At 39.1% G+C, this 15,708-nt stretch overlaps 1 protein-coding gene across 15 annotated transcripts in view; it reads left to right on the top strand.

The window, feature by feature from the left end:
* ntng2.S (netrin G2 S homeolog) overlaps positions 1-15,708 on the top strand; it is a 59,341-nt gene continuing 43,633 nt past the window's right edge. For 6 of the 15 annotated variants that reach the window (XM_041574466.1, XM_041574465.1, XM_018232648.2 and 3 more), the window contains exons 1-2: positions 8-581; positions 11,164-11,945. In XM_041574466.1, the coding sequence (XP_041430400.1) occupies positions 11,679-11,945 (267 nt within the window). In that variant the 5' untranslated portion in view covers positions 8-581; positions 11,164-11,678. Of the gene's footprint in view, positions 582-11,163; positions 11,946-15,708 lie in introns of all 15 variants that reach the window. The other 9 variants (XM_041574458.1, XM_041574457.1, XM_041574461.1 and 6 more) reach the window with 6 other exon arrangements.

Raw genomic sequence — 15,708 nt, 5'->3', positions numbered from 1 at the left:
ACGAACCTGGGCCGGAGGTCCCGCTGCCTGTGCAGCAGTTGCAGCAGCTCCCTCCCCTAGCGCTTCCTTACTCCTTTAAGAAGCACATTGCTCCACCGTGGGATGGTATGTGAAGCTACAGAGGAAGTTACGCAGCCCAGATCATGCCGTGTGAGTTAAAGGCTGCGTTTGTTATTGAAAGGGATGGCTGGAGGATTTAGCCCTCAGTATTAAGCTGGAGAGGCAGGGAGCAGAGATTTGCTAAAGCCCTTCTGCCATCTGCTTCCGAGTTGCACAGTGCCGGTAATTGATGATTCTGCCCGGGAGAGGAACTAGCAGAAAATCATCACTTAAAGAGAAGAAGAAAAGAGCTGGAAAGGGGGAGAAAAGTTTTCTTGATTCTATCATTCTCTTCCGCAATTTAATGGGGACTTAAGTGCCCCCTCCCGTTGGTTATCGCATCTTACAGATTGCTGGGCAGCGGAATTCATCTGGATCATTAAAGGAGGAAATCCCAAACTCAGAGAAAGCTGGGAACCAGAGCAGAAGCAGGGAGGAGGCTGTGGATAGCAGGTTCCAGGAGCTGAGCCCTACATATTCTGGTAAGCACAGGGACGGAGCACGATGATTTCCAAAAATATCTCCTTTTTCTTACATTTCTTATTCATGATAGACCACTGCGTGTGCTTGTGTGTAGGACTTGTGTAAGGCACTAATAGCAAATGAATCAATAACAGTATCCGAACTCTAACAGAATATCCGATTTATGTCTCAATTATTCAGTTATTCCAGAGGGTTGGTTCATATGTTTACACAGCTATTTCTAGCCTGCTTATCAGTCAGTCTCTGTCTAATATCTGAATGCACAGTTGTCATTAGTGTAGGTCCATAACAATCCAGCTAGCGTGTAAATTCTGCAACCTGCCAAATTGTCTGACAGCCACGTCAGGCACATGCTTTCTTTCTGAGTCAGTAAAATTTCCTTCACCGCAATAAGATTGTAAGCTCCTGTGGATCAGGGTTCTTAAATCCATGGTGCTGTTATCATTGGCCATGGTGCAAGAAAGAGTTTTGTCCACATTAATAAAATAGAAAAGAAAGAAAAGAAAATAGATATATTTTTTTTAAATTGCTGCTCTTGTTTTTTATTAGAAGCACTTTTGTTTTGTTTTTTACTTTGTAAGACTAATGACATCCTTTTCATCATCGTTTCTCCCTAAACTTGTAGCTCAAATCGTGTACTTCCAACAATAGAGCTACATAGGACATAGGAGTTGACTGTTACTTCTTTTTTTTTAAAGACTTCTGCAAACAGCATTGCCATTGTAAGAAACAGAGGAATGCCAGCTACATGCTGGTCCTCAGTGAATCCCTAACTGTAAATGTTTCTTAACCTCTTCACTGCCAAGACTGTAATGGACATACTGTTTGCAACACCTCCGCAGCAGTAGATGGGGTTAATGAAAACCCAGTCTGGATCTGCTTTAGGACTATGTGATACGAATTGGAATAAACAGCATTCCCTTGCCTAGATTCCTGAGTTGGCAGTCGCATATACTTGCATCGAGATCATTCTAATGTAAGTTAGTTTGTGTGTGGAGTATTCAAGCCCTAACCGTGCAACAGCACAATGTCATTGGATCTGTTCGCATCCACATTCGCAGTGTAAGTGATTTCACTCTAGACTGACAAATAAACAGCATCGCTGATACTCAATATGCATATTAAGCTATTTTTATTGCCAGTCCTAATTTGCATATATCATTCTGCTAGACACATTTCATACCTGTTCTTTTAGATACTAATCTGTCTTCCTTACCCACTTCATCAAAATCTAAAATATCTAGACACCTTAGAGGCACCAAATCAACTTAAATACATTATTCTTATTGTTTTCTTGAGAATGTATTAGAACATATCTCATTGTCCTGTTGATGGGGGCAGTAGTGAAACTTTACAAAACAATAATTCATTATTAAAATCCTTGGTCTTATACGTAGAAAGGTGTTGGGTATTTAAAGAAATAAATTCAGCAATGTTTTTACACTTGAGTCATATTGTCACATTGTATAGTTATAGTGTGATGTGCATAAAGTTATTTTTTTGGGTATTTATATAAAAACACAGCAGCTTTCATACTATACCAACATCATAGTTTCCAAGAAGCTGATTTTAAATAGCTGTGAGCTATTAGATGTTGGTTTACCGTAAGGGAAAACTTATGAAAAATACATAGTGCTCGTCTGCACTGGTCTAAGATGCAGACTAATTTAGGGGGAAAATCAAGCTCCTCTTTTTTGTATAGTGATACAATTTAGAGATACACATTTGGTATCCATTATCCGGAAATCCATTATCCAGAAAGCCATCTTCCACAAACCCCATTAAAATCAAATAATACATTTTTTTAAATTATTTTATTTTTCTCAGTAATAATAAAACAGTAACTTGTACTTGATCCAAACGAAGATATAATTAATCCATATTAGAATCAAAGCCTTCTCATTGGGTTTATTTAATGTTTACATGATTTTCTAGTAGATTAAAGTATGAAGATTCAAATTATGGAAAGATCCGTTATCTGGAAAAACTCCACATTCCGAAATATTCTGGATAACAGGTCCCATACCCATATATCGCCGATATTACAGTTAATATAGGTTGGGGATAAAAAGACGCTTGTTCAGCCCTTCAGTGTCCCAACTGACATCCCTAATAAGGCAAAGACAACCCGTAGATTTTTCAAAGAGTGTTTATGAATCAGGATATATACATAAAAATCATACCATCCTTTTGGCAAGCAGATTAATTTTTTTTATCACCTCTTAGATATCCTGTTATCCTACCTTAAGTCTACTAGAAAATCATGTAAATATTAAATAAACCCAATAGGCTGGTTTTGCTTCCAATAAGGATTAATTATATCTAAGTTGGGATCAAGTACAAGTTGCTGTTTTATTATTACAGAGAAATCAATTTTAAAAACGGGGAATTTTTGATTATAATCGAGTCTATGGGAGATGGCCTTTCCATAATTTGGAGCTTTCTGGATAATGGATTTCCGGATAACAGATCCCATACCTGTATATAAAAGAAATACTACCTAGATATTTAGAATCTTCAAATAGATATATAAGCCCCTCTTAAATAGACAAAATTAATTAGCCATCATCGTATGGAGCACGTCGAAGCCTAATCACCCTGATTCTGTGGGCCTGGTTATTTGTAAAGTAGTAGTGTGTGTTAGATTGTTGTGTCTGTAAAATGTTAAAAATGGAAACCTCATGTCTATGTGCTCATCTTAAAAATCTAATACCTTCCTTATCATTCCCAAGAGGTAAACAAGTTCCCCCAAAAGGAGAGACCAGGTATCGATTATTTTCTTTCTCTGTATAGGAATTGCAGGCTCCTAATAATGCGTGATGAAGATTTATATGTCAGACGGAAAAATGCTGTCTGATGAATTGAGCTGGTTAGAAAAAGGGCAGGAATCTAAAATGTTCTTGCCTGTTAGAGCTTTTACATGCTAGAGTGACCTCTAACATCATTAAGGTGTTTGAGGGATTAGTAGCTAAACACACAATGATAGTGTTTATAATACACACCAAGTCAGTGATCAACAGTGCAAGTATTACGGATAGCGACAACACACACTGTTTCAATATTTAAAATGTTTATATATGAAAATAGTATACAATTAAAGGGGTATGTTGTAGAGGCATGCTAATTTAATAAATCAAAAATATCTGCTTTTACCAAATACAAACTATTGTGGGTGTTTAATAAAAGATTTAACACTGATACTGTCAATTTTTTATTTTTTTATTTAAAAGCATGGGAAAGTTCTGTACATGTATTCTTTTCTATAGAGACTCTTCCTATTAAAGCAAAGGGTATTTTCACTCCAACATGAATACAGGAGTGTCAGTAGGGAACGGGTGAACACTAGTCTTTGTGATTTGAATTGGGCAAGAGAAAGACTGTCTTCATGTGGGATAGAATGAAAGAGAGTGTAGCTAACATGCACAGTTTCGCCCTTTCCTCATATGCTGGTTTATATATATTCAACAGCCACAGCAGTATGTTGACTTGTGTAAGGTAGGGGTTGAAAAACAAAGTTTTGCATATTTAAACAGCTGCATAGTATACTTTATATGTCACTGTCAGTATTAATGTGATTACAGGCAAATGTCTCCATTAAAATGGAATTTAAGTTTCTAAACTTTTTGGGCTATCTACCCATCCCTTTAAAGTAGCAGATAATAGTGAGCCAGCTGGATGGCCAAATGGTTAAGGTTTATGGTCAATGCTGATTTCCTGTATTAAATAACAAGAAGACTTCTATTAAAATCTATATGCATATCCGTGAGCAAAGGTGTGCTGTGACCAAATATTGGACCAGAAAATGGGAACTCAATGCAACATGCCTTAAGAACTGACTTCATATTTCCTATTCTTTGAATGATTAATTTTCCCTCTGCTACAATCTCAGGAGAAGGCACTTGCCACACACCGTGTAAACATTTTAAAACCTTCTCAATTATAAAATAATTTTATCCCCAAAGTACAGCAGCACATGGATCACATCAGTAGTAACTCTTGTTTTCCCCTGTACCAATACATTGTGATTACTGCCATGGGTATTGGAAAGAGAAAGAAGCCTGGTGAGAACAATGGATGAATTTTAATTGTGGAAGTTATAGTATGTTTCTCTTCTTCATATATAAAACATATATTTTCTCATACTCCTAGACTTGTATTATGCTTTATGCTATGGGTTTAAGATAATGTACTCATTATATATATATATATATATATATATATATATATATATATATATATATATATATATATATATATATATATATAAAATATAATATATATATATATAACTGTCTGAAAAGTTTCATCATAAAAAAGTTATATTTTAAACAGAAAGCTCAGCATTTTCATTGTTTACTTGCTTTGTATAGCATTGGTGTCAGCAATCAACAATATTTAACTAATTTTAACATCGATATTGGCCTTATAAGTCCTCTTTGTTCATAACAAAACTACAGATATAGAAAGATTGTACTGTAACAGTCACCCTGGTAAAGTTCAGGGATATTCAAAGCAGCTGCTCACCTCAAATATCAGTCATCAGACTAGGTCTCCCCTTAGCTCCTTATTAGGCAACAGATATAGATAGTTTTCTATATTTTCATGGGTACTCAGAGAAGCAGTAATGTAACTAACCATGCTAGGGCCTGGGTGCAGGCTGTGCAGCTGGGTCCCCCTAAATCTCCCCCTAACTGGCCTTCAGGCTAGGCCCCCTTAGATCATAACAAGGTTACAGATATATAGAAACATTGGAGTAATATTCACCCTACTATAGTTCCAGGGGTACCAGGGGGCAAATAAGCACTCACCCCAAATCTCCCCCTAACTGGCTTTCAGGCTGGGCCCTCTTAGCTCATATTAAGGTTACAAATAAATAGAAACATGGGGGTAACAGTCACCCTGCTATAGTTCCAGGGATTATCCAGGGCAGCAGGCAAGCAATCATTGTATATCTGCCCCTAATTAGGGCTCCCCCTTCCCCATTCATAGCTTCCCAGATCCACAGTTTATGGTCAGGGCCCTGATACATAGTTCAATAATCTATTTTGTATAGAATAGGTGTACAAGTGCAAGAATAACTAAACAACTGCTGTTTGACATAACTGTATAAAACCAGAGCTGTGTATTTACCAAATAGAATTTCTATTATATCTGCTTCAAGTCTGATACGTTTAATAAGACACTGAAATGTTCAATGACTACTGTCTCTTCTATTAAAGTATGCGTCAAATCCACCGAGACATGTAAATGTCATTAAAAAAAGAGCAGAGAGGAAGGCAACTGCATGGTAGGTCCAGTCAAAGTGGTCAGTTGTGATGAATGAATATGTGTCAGAAACACTAACTCCATAGCTATTATTTAGTGCTGATGTATAAATATCCATAGCTTCATTTAACATCTACATTGTATGCATATGTTTACATATAACAATTCAGCAACCCTGGTTATTGTGTTACAGGCAGAAGCTTATAGAATGGAAGCCTCACTATGTTTGTAGCCAGTGGTAATATGGTTCCTGGACTTGCCAAATGTCTACCGATTTAATCCTACACTGTTTCATTCCCCAGAGGAAAGCATTGTATTCCCCAAAGGTTACCTATTAACATGCAAAATAAAAGTTGGCTTTGTCCGTGGTTTCCCAATTGAGTCTGGGTTCCTTCTAATCGGCAGATGAAATTAATTAACAGTTCCCCAGATGCTCTCAACACTGTTAACCTAATAGATCTCTATGCACCAAAATCTTCATTATGGAAATGGAATTTGTTTAATATTCAAAACTGACAATGTCAATATACCCCTGTTATGTAGAAGAGGGGGGCACTTGCAATGAATTCCGTAAATAAGGCAGCTGAGCACTGATTAGACCTCTCCTACAACAATCCTTATTATACTCTCAGTTTGTATTTGGGTGGTGAGACTGCATCCCCCCTGGGCAATCTCAGGAACATTCAGATCTATGAGAGATGGATTTTCTAGCAGGTCATTTGTCTCAATCAAGTGGCCTTCATCTTTAGGAGGAGGGGGTGTAAGAAGCCTTAACATGGATATATGAATTTTATAACTCAAATCAATGCCCAACTAAGATCCCCTCCGCTTTTCAAGCAGGGCTGGCTAATATTTATTTTTGCCATCTTGTAAATGACCTGTCTTCCTCTCCCAAATGGGACACGCTGTTCTGTATTATTGCATACCTGCAGCCTTCCCCTAAACCATTTCCCTCCCCTGCCTTAATGATAAAATATATTGGCTAATAATCTTTGCCGTACGCTTATTAAAATAGTCTAAAGCTTGTTTGCATCCCTTTACAGCGTTAGCATTCCCTGACACTTTGTATTGGAATTCTGGAGTTTAATAAACTTTTTTCTTTATCCTTTCAATGAACTAGATTGCATCTAAGGGATGTATTATTAGATTGGTGATTTTTTTATACACAATTCTCTTTACTGTTTGAAAAGAGTATTATTCTATTGACATTTTAAAATTATGAGTTACTATTTGTGGAAATCACTGGCAAATTATTATGCATATTACTGTATGTATTTATGCAGATACCTACCGTCCCCGCTCCATCAAATCCATGGCCTTGAATACAACCAGATAGAAGACCTAGACACAGTAGCCGTTGTTACATATTTAGCAGTGACAGGGCCTGGACAAAAGCAGATTCCAACTTATCCAGTGTTGTTAACCTAGAACTCGCAGCAGCCCATAACAGTCTTCATTTGAAGGACCTTGAATTAGGCAACACTGATAGAAAGTGTTACTGCCACTACCTTTCCCTATTGTTTCCAACTTGGACTTCTGTTGACATCACAGCTTTCTCTTTCCTTGCATTGCTGTTGGCATTTTGCCCTACTGTTTATATTTGCCTAGGTTTGCCATCTTTACTTATTCAATATACCATCCAGGAGTTGGGGAGGATAAAGAAGAGGATGACATCTCTGAGCTTGCCATGGCATCCCTGAGCTTGCCCTTCTGTAATCATCATACCCTACTGTATCCACATTGCCCTGATATCCCTTCTTATAAACAACTACTGTTTTGCAGCAGCAGAACCTCTAAAGTCAGCTCTGTATGTCTCTGTGGGGAGAGACACGACACTGACAGGAGAATGGTAAATGCTCCCATTTTTTAACCCACGTTTGCCGCAGGATTATAGTACTTACACACACCATGACACATGCCTGTACTGACAGCTGTTGCCTTCCTCTGCTTACCATGTTTAAAATGGTTTTGAAAAGAGTAGTGGATATAAGTATTTGTCTCCAAACTGCTAATAACTCTAATAAGTCTAAAGTCAGTACAATCTTTAATGTAAGTAAAATATATTGGCCTAGGTTATTGTGCTCAGAGTCCAATTTTTGTACTTATTTATATAACCTGACATAACCTATAAAATATATCCTGTAAAAGGGGCTCAGTGATGTCATCAGGTGTAACTGTTGCTCAGTTATGTCACTTCAGTGATGTCATCATGTTTAATTGGTGCTCAGTTTTGTCACTTCAGGCACAGTCAAACGTACAAATACAATATAACTATATAGGCATAACCACGTGACCTGCGCTAATGAACATGACCTAAGCCGTGTGCCTTTATATGGCCACAGAACCCCTCAGTGACTTCTAATATCCTTATCATTTACAGGAGGGGATAAATTATCCCTTATAATACATCAGTGATTCCCTGTAGAACTCAGCCTTGTGCCTTGTCCCTTTATATGGTCACAGAACCCCTCAGTGACTTCTAATATCCTTATCATTTACAGTAGGGGGTACATTATCCCTTACAATACATGAGTGATACTCAGAGTTCCCTGTATAACTCAGCCTGCAGCCTTGTGCCTTTATATGTTCACAGAACCCCTCAGTGACTTCTAATATCCTTATCATTTACAGTAGGGGGTACATTATCCCTTACTATACATGAGTGATACTCAGAGTTCCCTGTAGAATTCAACCTTGTGCCTTTACATGATCACAGAACCCCTCAGTGACTTCTAATATCCTTATCATTTACAGTAGGGGATACATTATCCCTTACAATATATGATTGATACTCAGAGTTCCCTGTATAACTCAGCCTGCAGCCTTGTGTCTTTATATGGTCACAGAACCCCTCAGTGACTACTAATATTCTTTTCATTTACAGTAGGGGGTACATTATCCCTTATAATACATGAGTGATACTCAGAGTTCCCTGTAGAATTCAACCTTGTGCCTTTACATGATCACAGAACCCCTCAGTGACTTCTAATATACTTATCATTTACAGTAGGGGATACATTATCCCTTACAATATATGATTGATACTCAGAGTTCCCTGTATAACGCAGCCTGCAGCCTTGTGCCTTTATATGGTCATAGAACCCCTCAGTGACTACTAATATTCTTTTCATTTACAGTAGGGATTATGTTATTTCCTAGACATCATCCATCTTTGTTTTGAAAATGTAACCTCAGCCACAGCCTGAAACATCCCTCTCTGGTGGACAAAAAGTAAAATGCTAAAATAATTGCTTGGCTTAACAAGAGAATAGAATACATTTAGATCAAATCTTCTTTCAGCCTTAAGCGCTGTCTTACACAGGAATAGAAGGCACACGATGCATGTGCTGATTTTTAAATCTATAATTGCTCAATATGATGTCCATTTATAATGTATTCCCTCTCATATGCTCCATTTACATAAAAGCAGCAATATGCTTTAAAGCAATTCATTCTCTGAGTATACTGTATATTACTGAGGTCTAGAAAAGGTAAATGTTTCTTTAGTCGGTTTCCTTGCCAAAAATGAGTCTGAACCTTATGCGCCTCCTGCACATGGAGCAGAATCAGTTGATTCATTGACACAGTAGAGAGCAGTGGTCTGTTTGGGTTAGATCCCAAACAGACCACTGCCTACATGGTGTATTTATTTACTCCCTGAGGTTTTTCGGATGTGGCCGCAGCTGTTCCTCCTACAGCCCAAAATTATTTTGATTGTTACGTTGGCTCCTGATCCAGCTGATCCAATTTGCTACTGATTTCAGTGTGTGTGTGTATGTGAATAATTGTCATATGGAAGCTCCTCTGGGGCAGGGAGCAAATTAAAGGTAAGCTCTGTAAACTACCAATTGTGCTTGTAATATGTGTTTGCATTGAGTAGACCTTACCAGGGTGCCAAGAATAAAACCTATGCTTATTTTTATTGGGGGGGGGGGGTGATCTATTAGAAAAGAACTAAAAAAATTACAGCACCCTTGTTAAACACATTGGAAGCCTTGTACAGCATTAAAATACAAATAATGCAGGTGCAGTTAATGGTTATTTTCCACTTTACATCAAATACCTCTTCAAGCACACTGCCATTGACGTCTTTAAACAATGTAGCATGCTTTGGGCACCATATTCCATTATCTATTCCCCCCCACCCCCAAAAAACTGCTTTGTCAGTAGCACACTACAACTGCATGCCCATTGCTTGTTACTGCCCCCAATTATGTATCATGCTTATCTTTTATTGCTATATTCAATTTATAAACAGATTTTATTACTTTGATGTGTCGGTAAGTGTAGGAAATAAAGGTTACACTGGCTGGCCTTTCAGTCCTTCACTATGGTATATATTATATCGGTGAAACAATGTTTATATTTCTATGCGTCAATCTGTCTGCCCACCTTTCTCTCTCTCTGTCTGTATCTAATATCTATCTCATCATCTGTCTGTTTGCCAGACTGTCTGTCCTTCTGTCTTATCTGTTTATCTGTTGTCTAATCCAAAATTTCACTAGGAAGCCCTTAAAGCTGTGGCATGGGTCTGGCTTGAAATTCATTTGTAATCAATCTGGGGTAAATATGTCTCAGTGTTGTTTTATTTACTGCTACAGGTACTTTGAATAACAATATACTCAAATATTGAGGTCTTAATACAGACACACTCTCCCATTAGGTTAGAGAACCTAATGGGAGAGTCTGACCAAGTACTGGAACTGTTTGAAACCCACTTACCTAATCTGCCAGCCTTTCCAACTGCTTCTCCCACTGTCTATGTACCTACTTTCCTGCCAGCCTCTTCCTAGTGCTTATTCCCCTGTCTTTGTACCTACTATCCTGCCAGTCTTTCTCACTGCTGACCTTTCAATCTGCCTGTTCTCTTTGCTTATATATCAATGGTAGAGGATAGCATTCAAATATGCCTCAGTGTTGTTTTATTTAATGCTACAGGTACTTTGAATAACTATATACTGAAATATTGAGGTCTTAATACAGACACACTCTCCCATTAGGTTACAGAACCTAATGGGAGAGTCTGACCAAGTACTGGAACTGTTTGAAACCCCTCTTACCTAATGTGTCACTGTGTTTCTTGGTCTTCCTAAAATCACCTTTTAATTTCATAAGTATATTATGACAAGCATCTCAACAGTGACATGACAATAGTTTGCATACAAATGATTCTGATCAATTATGGGAAACAAATAAATAAATAATAAATAAAATATATGTGTGTGGATCTGTTTGGCACATTAATTAGGATACAATTTAGTTTCAAGAAAGTGTTTTTATTTAATGCATGTTTTTTTTTTCTTTTATTCTTTGCAGGTATTGTAGGCCAAGAACATACGTGTGCCTCTCTTCATTGCTCATAGATACCAACACACAAGTAAAATGTGATAAGGACCTGCCCTTTGAATATCTCAAATTTAACCACCCTCTGTGGGACTTATACTTCTGGAAATCGAGTCTAAACAGGAACTTTTCAGTGACATTTGACATTATGATCCAGTTTATATGTTTTTCAAGGGACAACTTAAAGATTTATGTTCAACATGACTAGACTTCCCAGTTGCCTTTCTAACTGCTTCAGCCTCCTCAGGATCATCTGACAGCCAGTTGTAAATGATTCAATGTACTGCTAAAGGGAACAAGAAAATTTGAAAATATTCTCACATTTCTAGGAGTGCCCTGTGCAGACATAGACTGTCCAAGAAATAATCTTGCCAAATGTTTTTATCTTCTTTCACAACGGACAAACTAAATTGTTCCTATACTTGTAGATGAGGCCTTTCCATGCTGATCCTGGCATTAGGACCTAAGCCCCCCGAAGCTTCCCCTCCATGGCACATAGCCTTCTCCTCTTCTGGAGGAACTTGGTTTTGGCACCAGCTACCATGTTGCACGTGGCTGCTATTCTCCTACATTGCCTCCCTCTGGCATTGGGACAGTATGACATCTGCAAATCCTGGGTGACATCAGACGAGGGTCCGTCATGGGAGTTTTATGCTTGTCAACCAAAGCCCATGATTATGAAAGAGTACACAATGGTTAAAGTAGACCCCCCTGGAATAACATGTGGAGATCCCCCTGAGCGGTTCTGTACACACGTGAGTACCAGTGAAACGTAATTTGTGCCAAGATTAAGCATAGTGGAAGTTTCCCCTACTATCTTGGCATCTTTTCCCATTGTCTATGTACCTACTATCCCACAAGCCTTTCCCACTGCTAATTCCCCTGTCTATGAACCTACTACTGCAAGCATTTTCCATTGTGTATTCCCATGTCTCTGCACCTACTATCCTGGCAACCTTTCCCAGTGCTGAACCCCCCCCACCCCGTCTATGAACCTACAATCCTGCCAACCTTTTCCAACTGCTGATCCCCTGTCTATGTACCTACTATCCTGCCAGCCCCTTCCTAATGCTTATTCCCACTTCAAACCTATTATACTGCCAACCTTTTCCATTGCTGATCCACTATGTATGAGTCTACTATTCTGCCATCTTCTTCCACTGCTGATCCCCCATTTATGAACCTACTATCCTGCCAAACTTTTCCACTGCTGATTCCCTGTCTATGTACCTACTATCCTGACACCCTTTCAAACTGCTGATCCCCTGTGGATGAACCTACTATCCTGACAGCCTCTTCCTAGTGCTTATTCAATTGTTAATGTACTTACTATGATGCCAGTCTTTCCCATTGCTGATTCCCCTGTCTGTGTACCTACTTTCCTGCCAGCCTCTTCCTAGTGCTTATTCTGTTGTATATACCTACTATCCTGCCAGCCTTTCCCACTGCTTCTTCCCCTGTCTCTGTACCTACTTTCCTGCCAGCCTCTTCCCAGTGCTTATTCTGTTGTTAGTGTATCTACTATACTGCCAGTCTTTCTCACTGCTGACCTTTCACCTGTTCCCTTTGCTTATATATCAATGGTAGAGGATAGCACTCAAATATGCCTCAGTGTTGTTTTATTTACTGTTACAGGTACTTTGAATAACAATATACTCAAATATTGAGGTCTTAATACAGACACACTACAGTGTATACACATATAACCAAGCACACAGAAATTCACTCTTTCATTCCCTGAACCGTATGCAGTAAGAAGAAGGCCAGAATTATATTTATAACTGCAGTGCAACCTAGACTAGGTGACCTACAAGGCACATTTTTAATTATTCTTTTTAAATTAGACTGCAAGCTCTTTGACTCTACAGTGGCTCTTATATTTTATCAAGTACTACTATTAGCTCCATGCTCTGTATTTGAGATGTGTTATCTTTGATTGTTTATAAATAAAGAAAGATAAAGAGAGTGAACCTTTCATAAGGAGATGCCATATGTGTCTGTAGAAACTGTAAAATATAAATATTGAAGACTGCTCCTATTAAAGGGCATCTATTAATTTGATGTTGCTGCATTAACATTTACATGGAATAATATTTATTTAAATTTTTGAAACTTTTTATTTAGACTATGGATGTAAATATATTATACATCTTTATGACATATCCTGTAGGTGGAACACCTGGAAGCACCTGAAAAAGTTCTGTGGTGCTATAGGCATTTTGCAGGTGCATTTTGTTTTTTAGATTGAAACCGCTCTCTTTGTGACATCATGACATGCATCAGACTTCAAATTTCAAGTGTTTCTGTGTCTAATAACTGTTGGAAATGTATTTTAATCACCATAATAATGGAATATTTTGCTGGTTTTCTATTGCATTGTTTTACTTTGTGCCAGTGTTGCAAGATACACTCTCAGAATCAGAATAGATGGGGGTCATTAATGAACCCAGTGGGTGTAAGTGCAAGAGCTCTCCACTGAGCGCCAGATTTAAAAAATCTTGTCACTCAAAGTAAACTTTATTGTCATCTCAGCAGTATATGAATAAACAGTGAGACGAGACGAAGTGGCTCCAGCTAGTACAGATATCAGAGTGTCTCTGAGGTAGTCCAGGCGTGTAAAGAAAAGTTCAGTTAACAGTTAAGGTGTGTATGGAATGTAGTGGGAGGGCAGGTAGTGAGTTGAGGAGTCTGATCGCTTGTGGAAAAAAGCTTTCACGCAGCCTGGTTGATCGGGCTTTAATACTCTGAAAGTGTCTGCCGGATGGGAGCAGTGTGAACAGTCCATGTGAGGGGTGTGTGGAGTCCAGTGCAATGCAGGAGGCCTTTCTTGCGCAGCGCTTGTGGAAGATGTCCTGCAGGGATGGAAGAGCTGATCCAATGATGTTGCCAGCTGCTCTGACAGTCCGCTGTAGACTTTTCTGCTCAGCAGCGCTGGCACTACTGTACCAGATGGAGATGCAGCTCGACAGGACGCTCTCTATGGTGCCCTTGTAGAACACTGTGAGGGTGGAAGGCAGAAGGTTGGCCCTTTTTAGTTGTCTCAGGAAGTGAAGACGCTGCTGAGCCTTTGTGGTGATGGAGGTGTTGTTGGTGGTCCAGGTGAGGGCATCTGAGATGTGGACTCCTACCTTGCACCTCAGAATGACATGCCTATGTGCCTTTCCCCATGACCATGTTTTATTCAAAGCACAGTCTGCATGTAGAGGCCTGTGCCTCTTTCCACAATGCCCTATGCAGTGGGCAAAGTGGAAAAAAAATGGTTGGTTGCACCCTTTTGTTTGCACTTTGCACACTGCATAGGGCATTGTAAATGTGCCCTATAGTCTCACAAGACCTATTTAATTCACTGTAACCCTGAGAGATGGGGAGATAATGAGGTTAAACTAGGGCATAATAAACATTGAACTTTTTGGTTAAATAAAAATATTTAATGGAAACCTAATTTTGCAAAACACACTGTGAGTCTGTCCAGGCATGTGATCAGAACAGCCCACAGGTGAGTTGGAGCAGTTGTGCCAATAGCACTGCAATGGTGAGCAAAGGGGGACACTGTTGTTGTGGCTGGTGTGGGGCAAACGAGCAGGCAGCAGCAAGAGGTACATGTCTTGGGAACCAGTATCTCTTGACCCACACTGGGAGTGAGGGTGTAGACAGACAGCATAGGTTCAGGTAGGATGGAAGCTAAAGAATGCACAGTGCAAGTAGGAGGGAGGGCGCAGATAAGTACAGGCAGAAGGGAGGGTGTAGCGGGTGGAATATGTAGAATTGTAGGACCAGGTCCCTCCTCTCTCCCAGGTCTTTCCATGATCACAGTGTCTGCTGTATAGAAGATAGCCTACTGCATAGCACATTGGCTAGCGGTTACCCACAAAAGGATAAGAAATTAGAGCACAGAGCCCTATTATTACTGTTACTGATACCTGTAACATACATGGAAGTGATCACCTGTACATGTAAGAAGCTGCTCCCTCTTTTTGTACTAAACTAAAGACTGCCCATAAACTCATTACATTGGCAAAAGAAACCATCTTTTTCTTTTGTTCTGTATAAAAACCTTGAAGTGTGCCCAGATAACCGCTCCCCATTTACTCAATATAACCCCCTTCTATAATCTGGCATTCAAATGAGCCAAGCTTTTCTCTTTTTTTTCTCCATGATAAAATATTGATGTGGGAGATGCAAGGTCCTCTCTTAGAAGTCTCTGAACATCCATCCTTCGCCCTGCGCTAGCTTTTAAACATCACACAACAGTTTTCCTACTCTGTAGGCATTTTTTTCTCCAATCGATAATGCACTTTAGATGTTGAGATCCAGCTTGTCAGCACAAGAAATGGACCTCTCCCTTAAAGGGATATTGGCACCTGGAAGCACTGAACTTGGAGCCGACAGTAGCCTCGAAATGCCAGTCTCTTATGCCACCAGAAGTACCATCCCCTAATAATCACAATCCAGTCTCCGAGCCAATCATGTCATGACAATAGGCACCCATGCAAAGTCTGCTGCTGTCAACAATTTAAA

The sequence above is a fragment of the Xenopus laevis genome, chromosome 8S, assembly GCF_017654675.1.
Source record: "Xenopus laevis strain J_2021 chromosome 8S, Xenopus_laevis_v10.1, whole genome shotgun sequence".
NCBI classification, from domain to species: Eukaryota; Metazoa; Chordata; class Amphibia; order Anura; family Pipidae; genus Xenopus; species Xenopus laevis.
The sequence above is the reverse complement of the archived record's forward strand: the minus strand, read 5'-3'. Positions and strand labels throughout refer to the sequence as shown.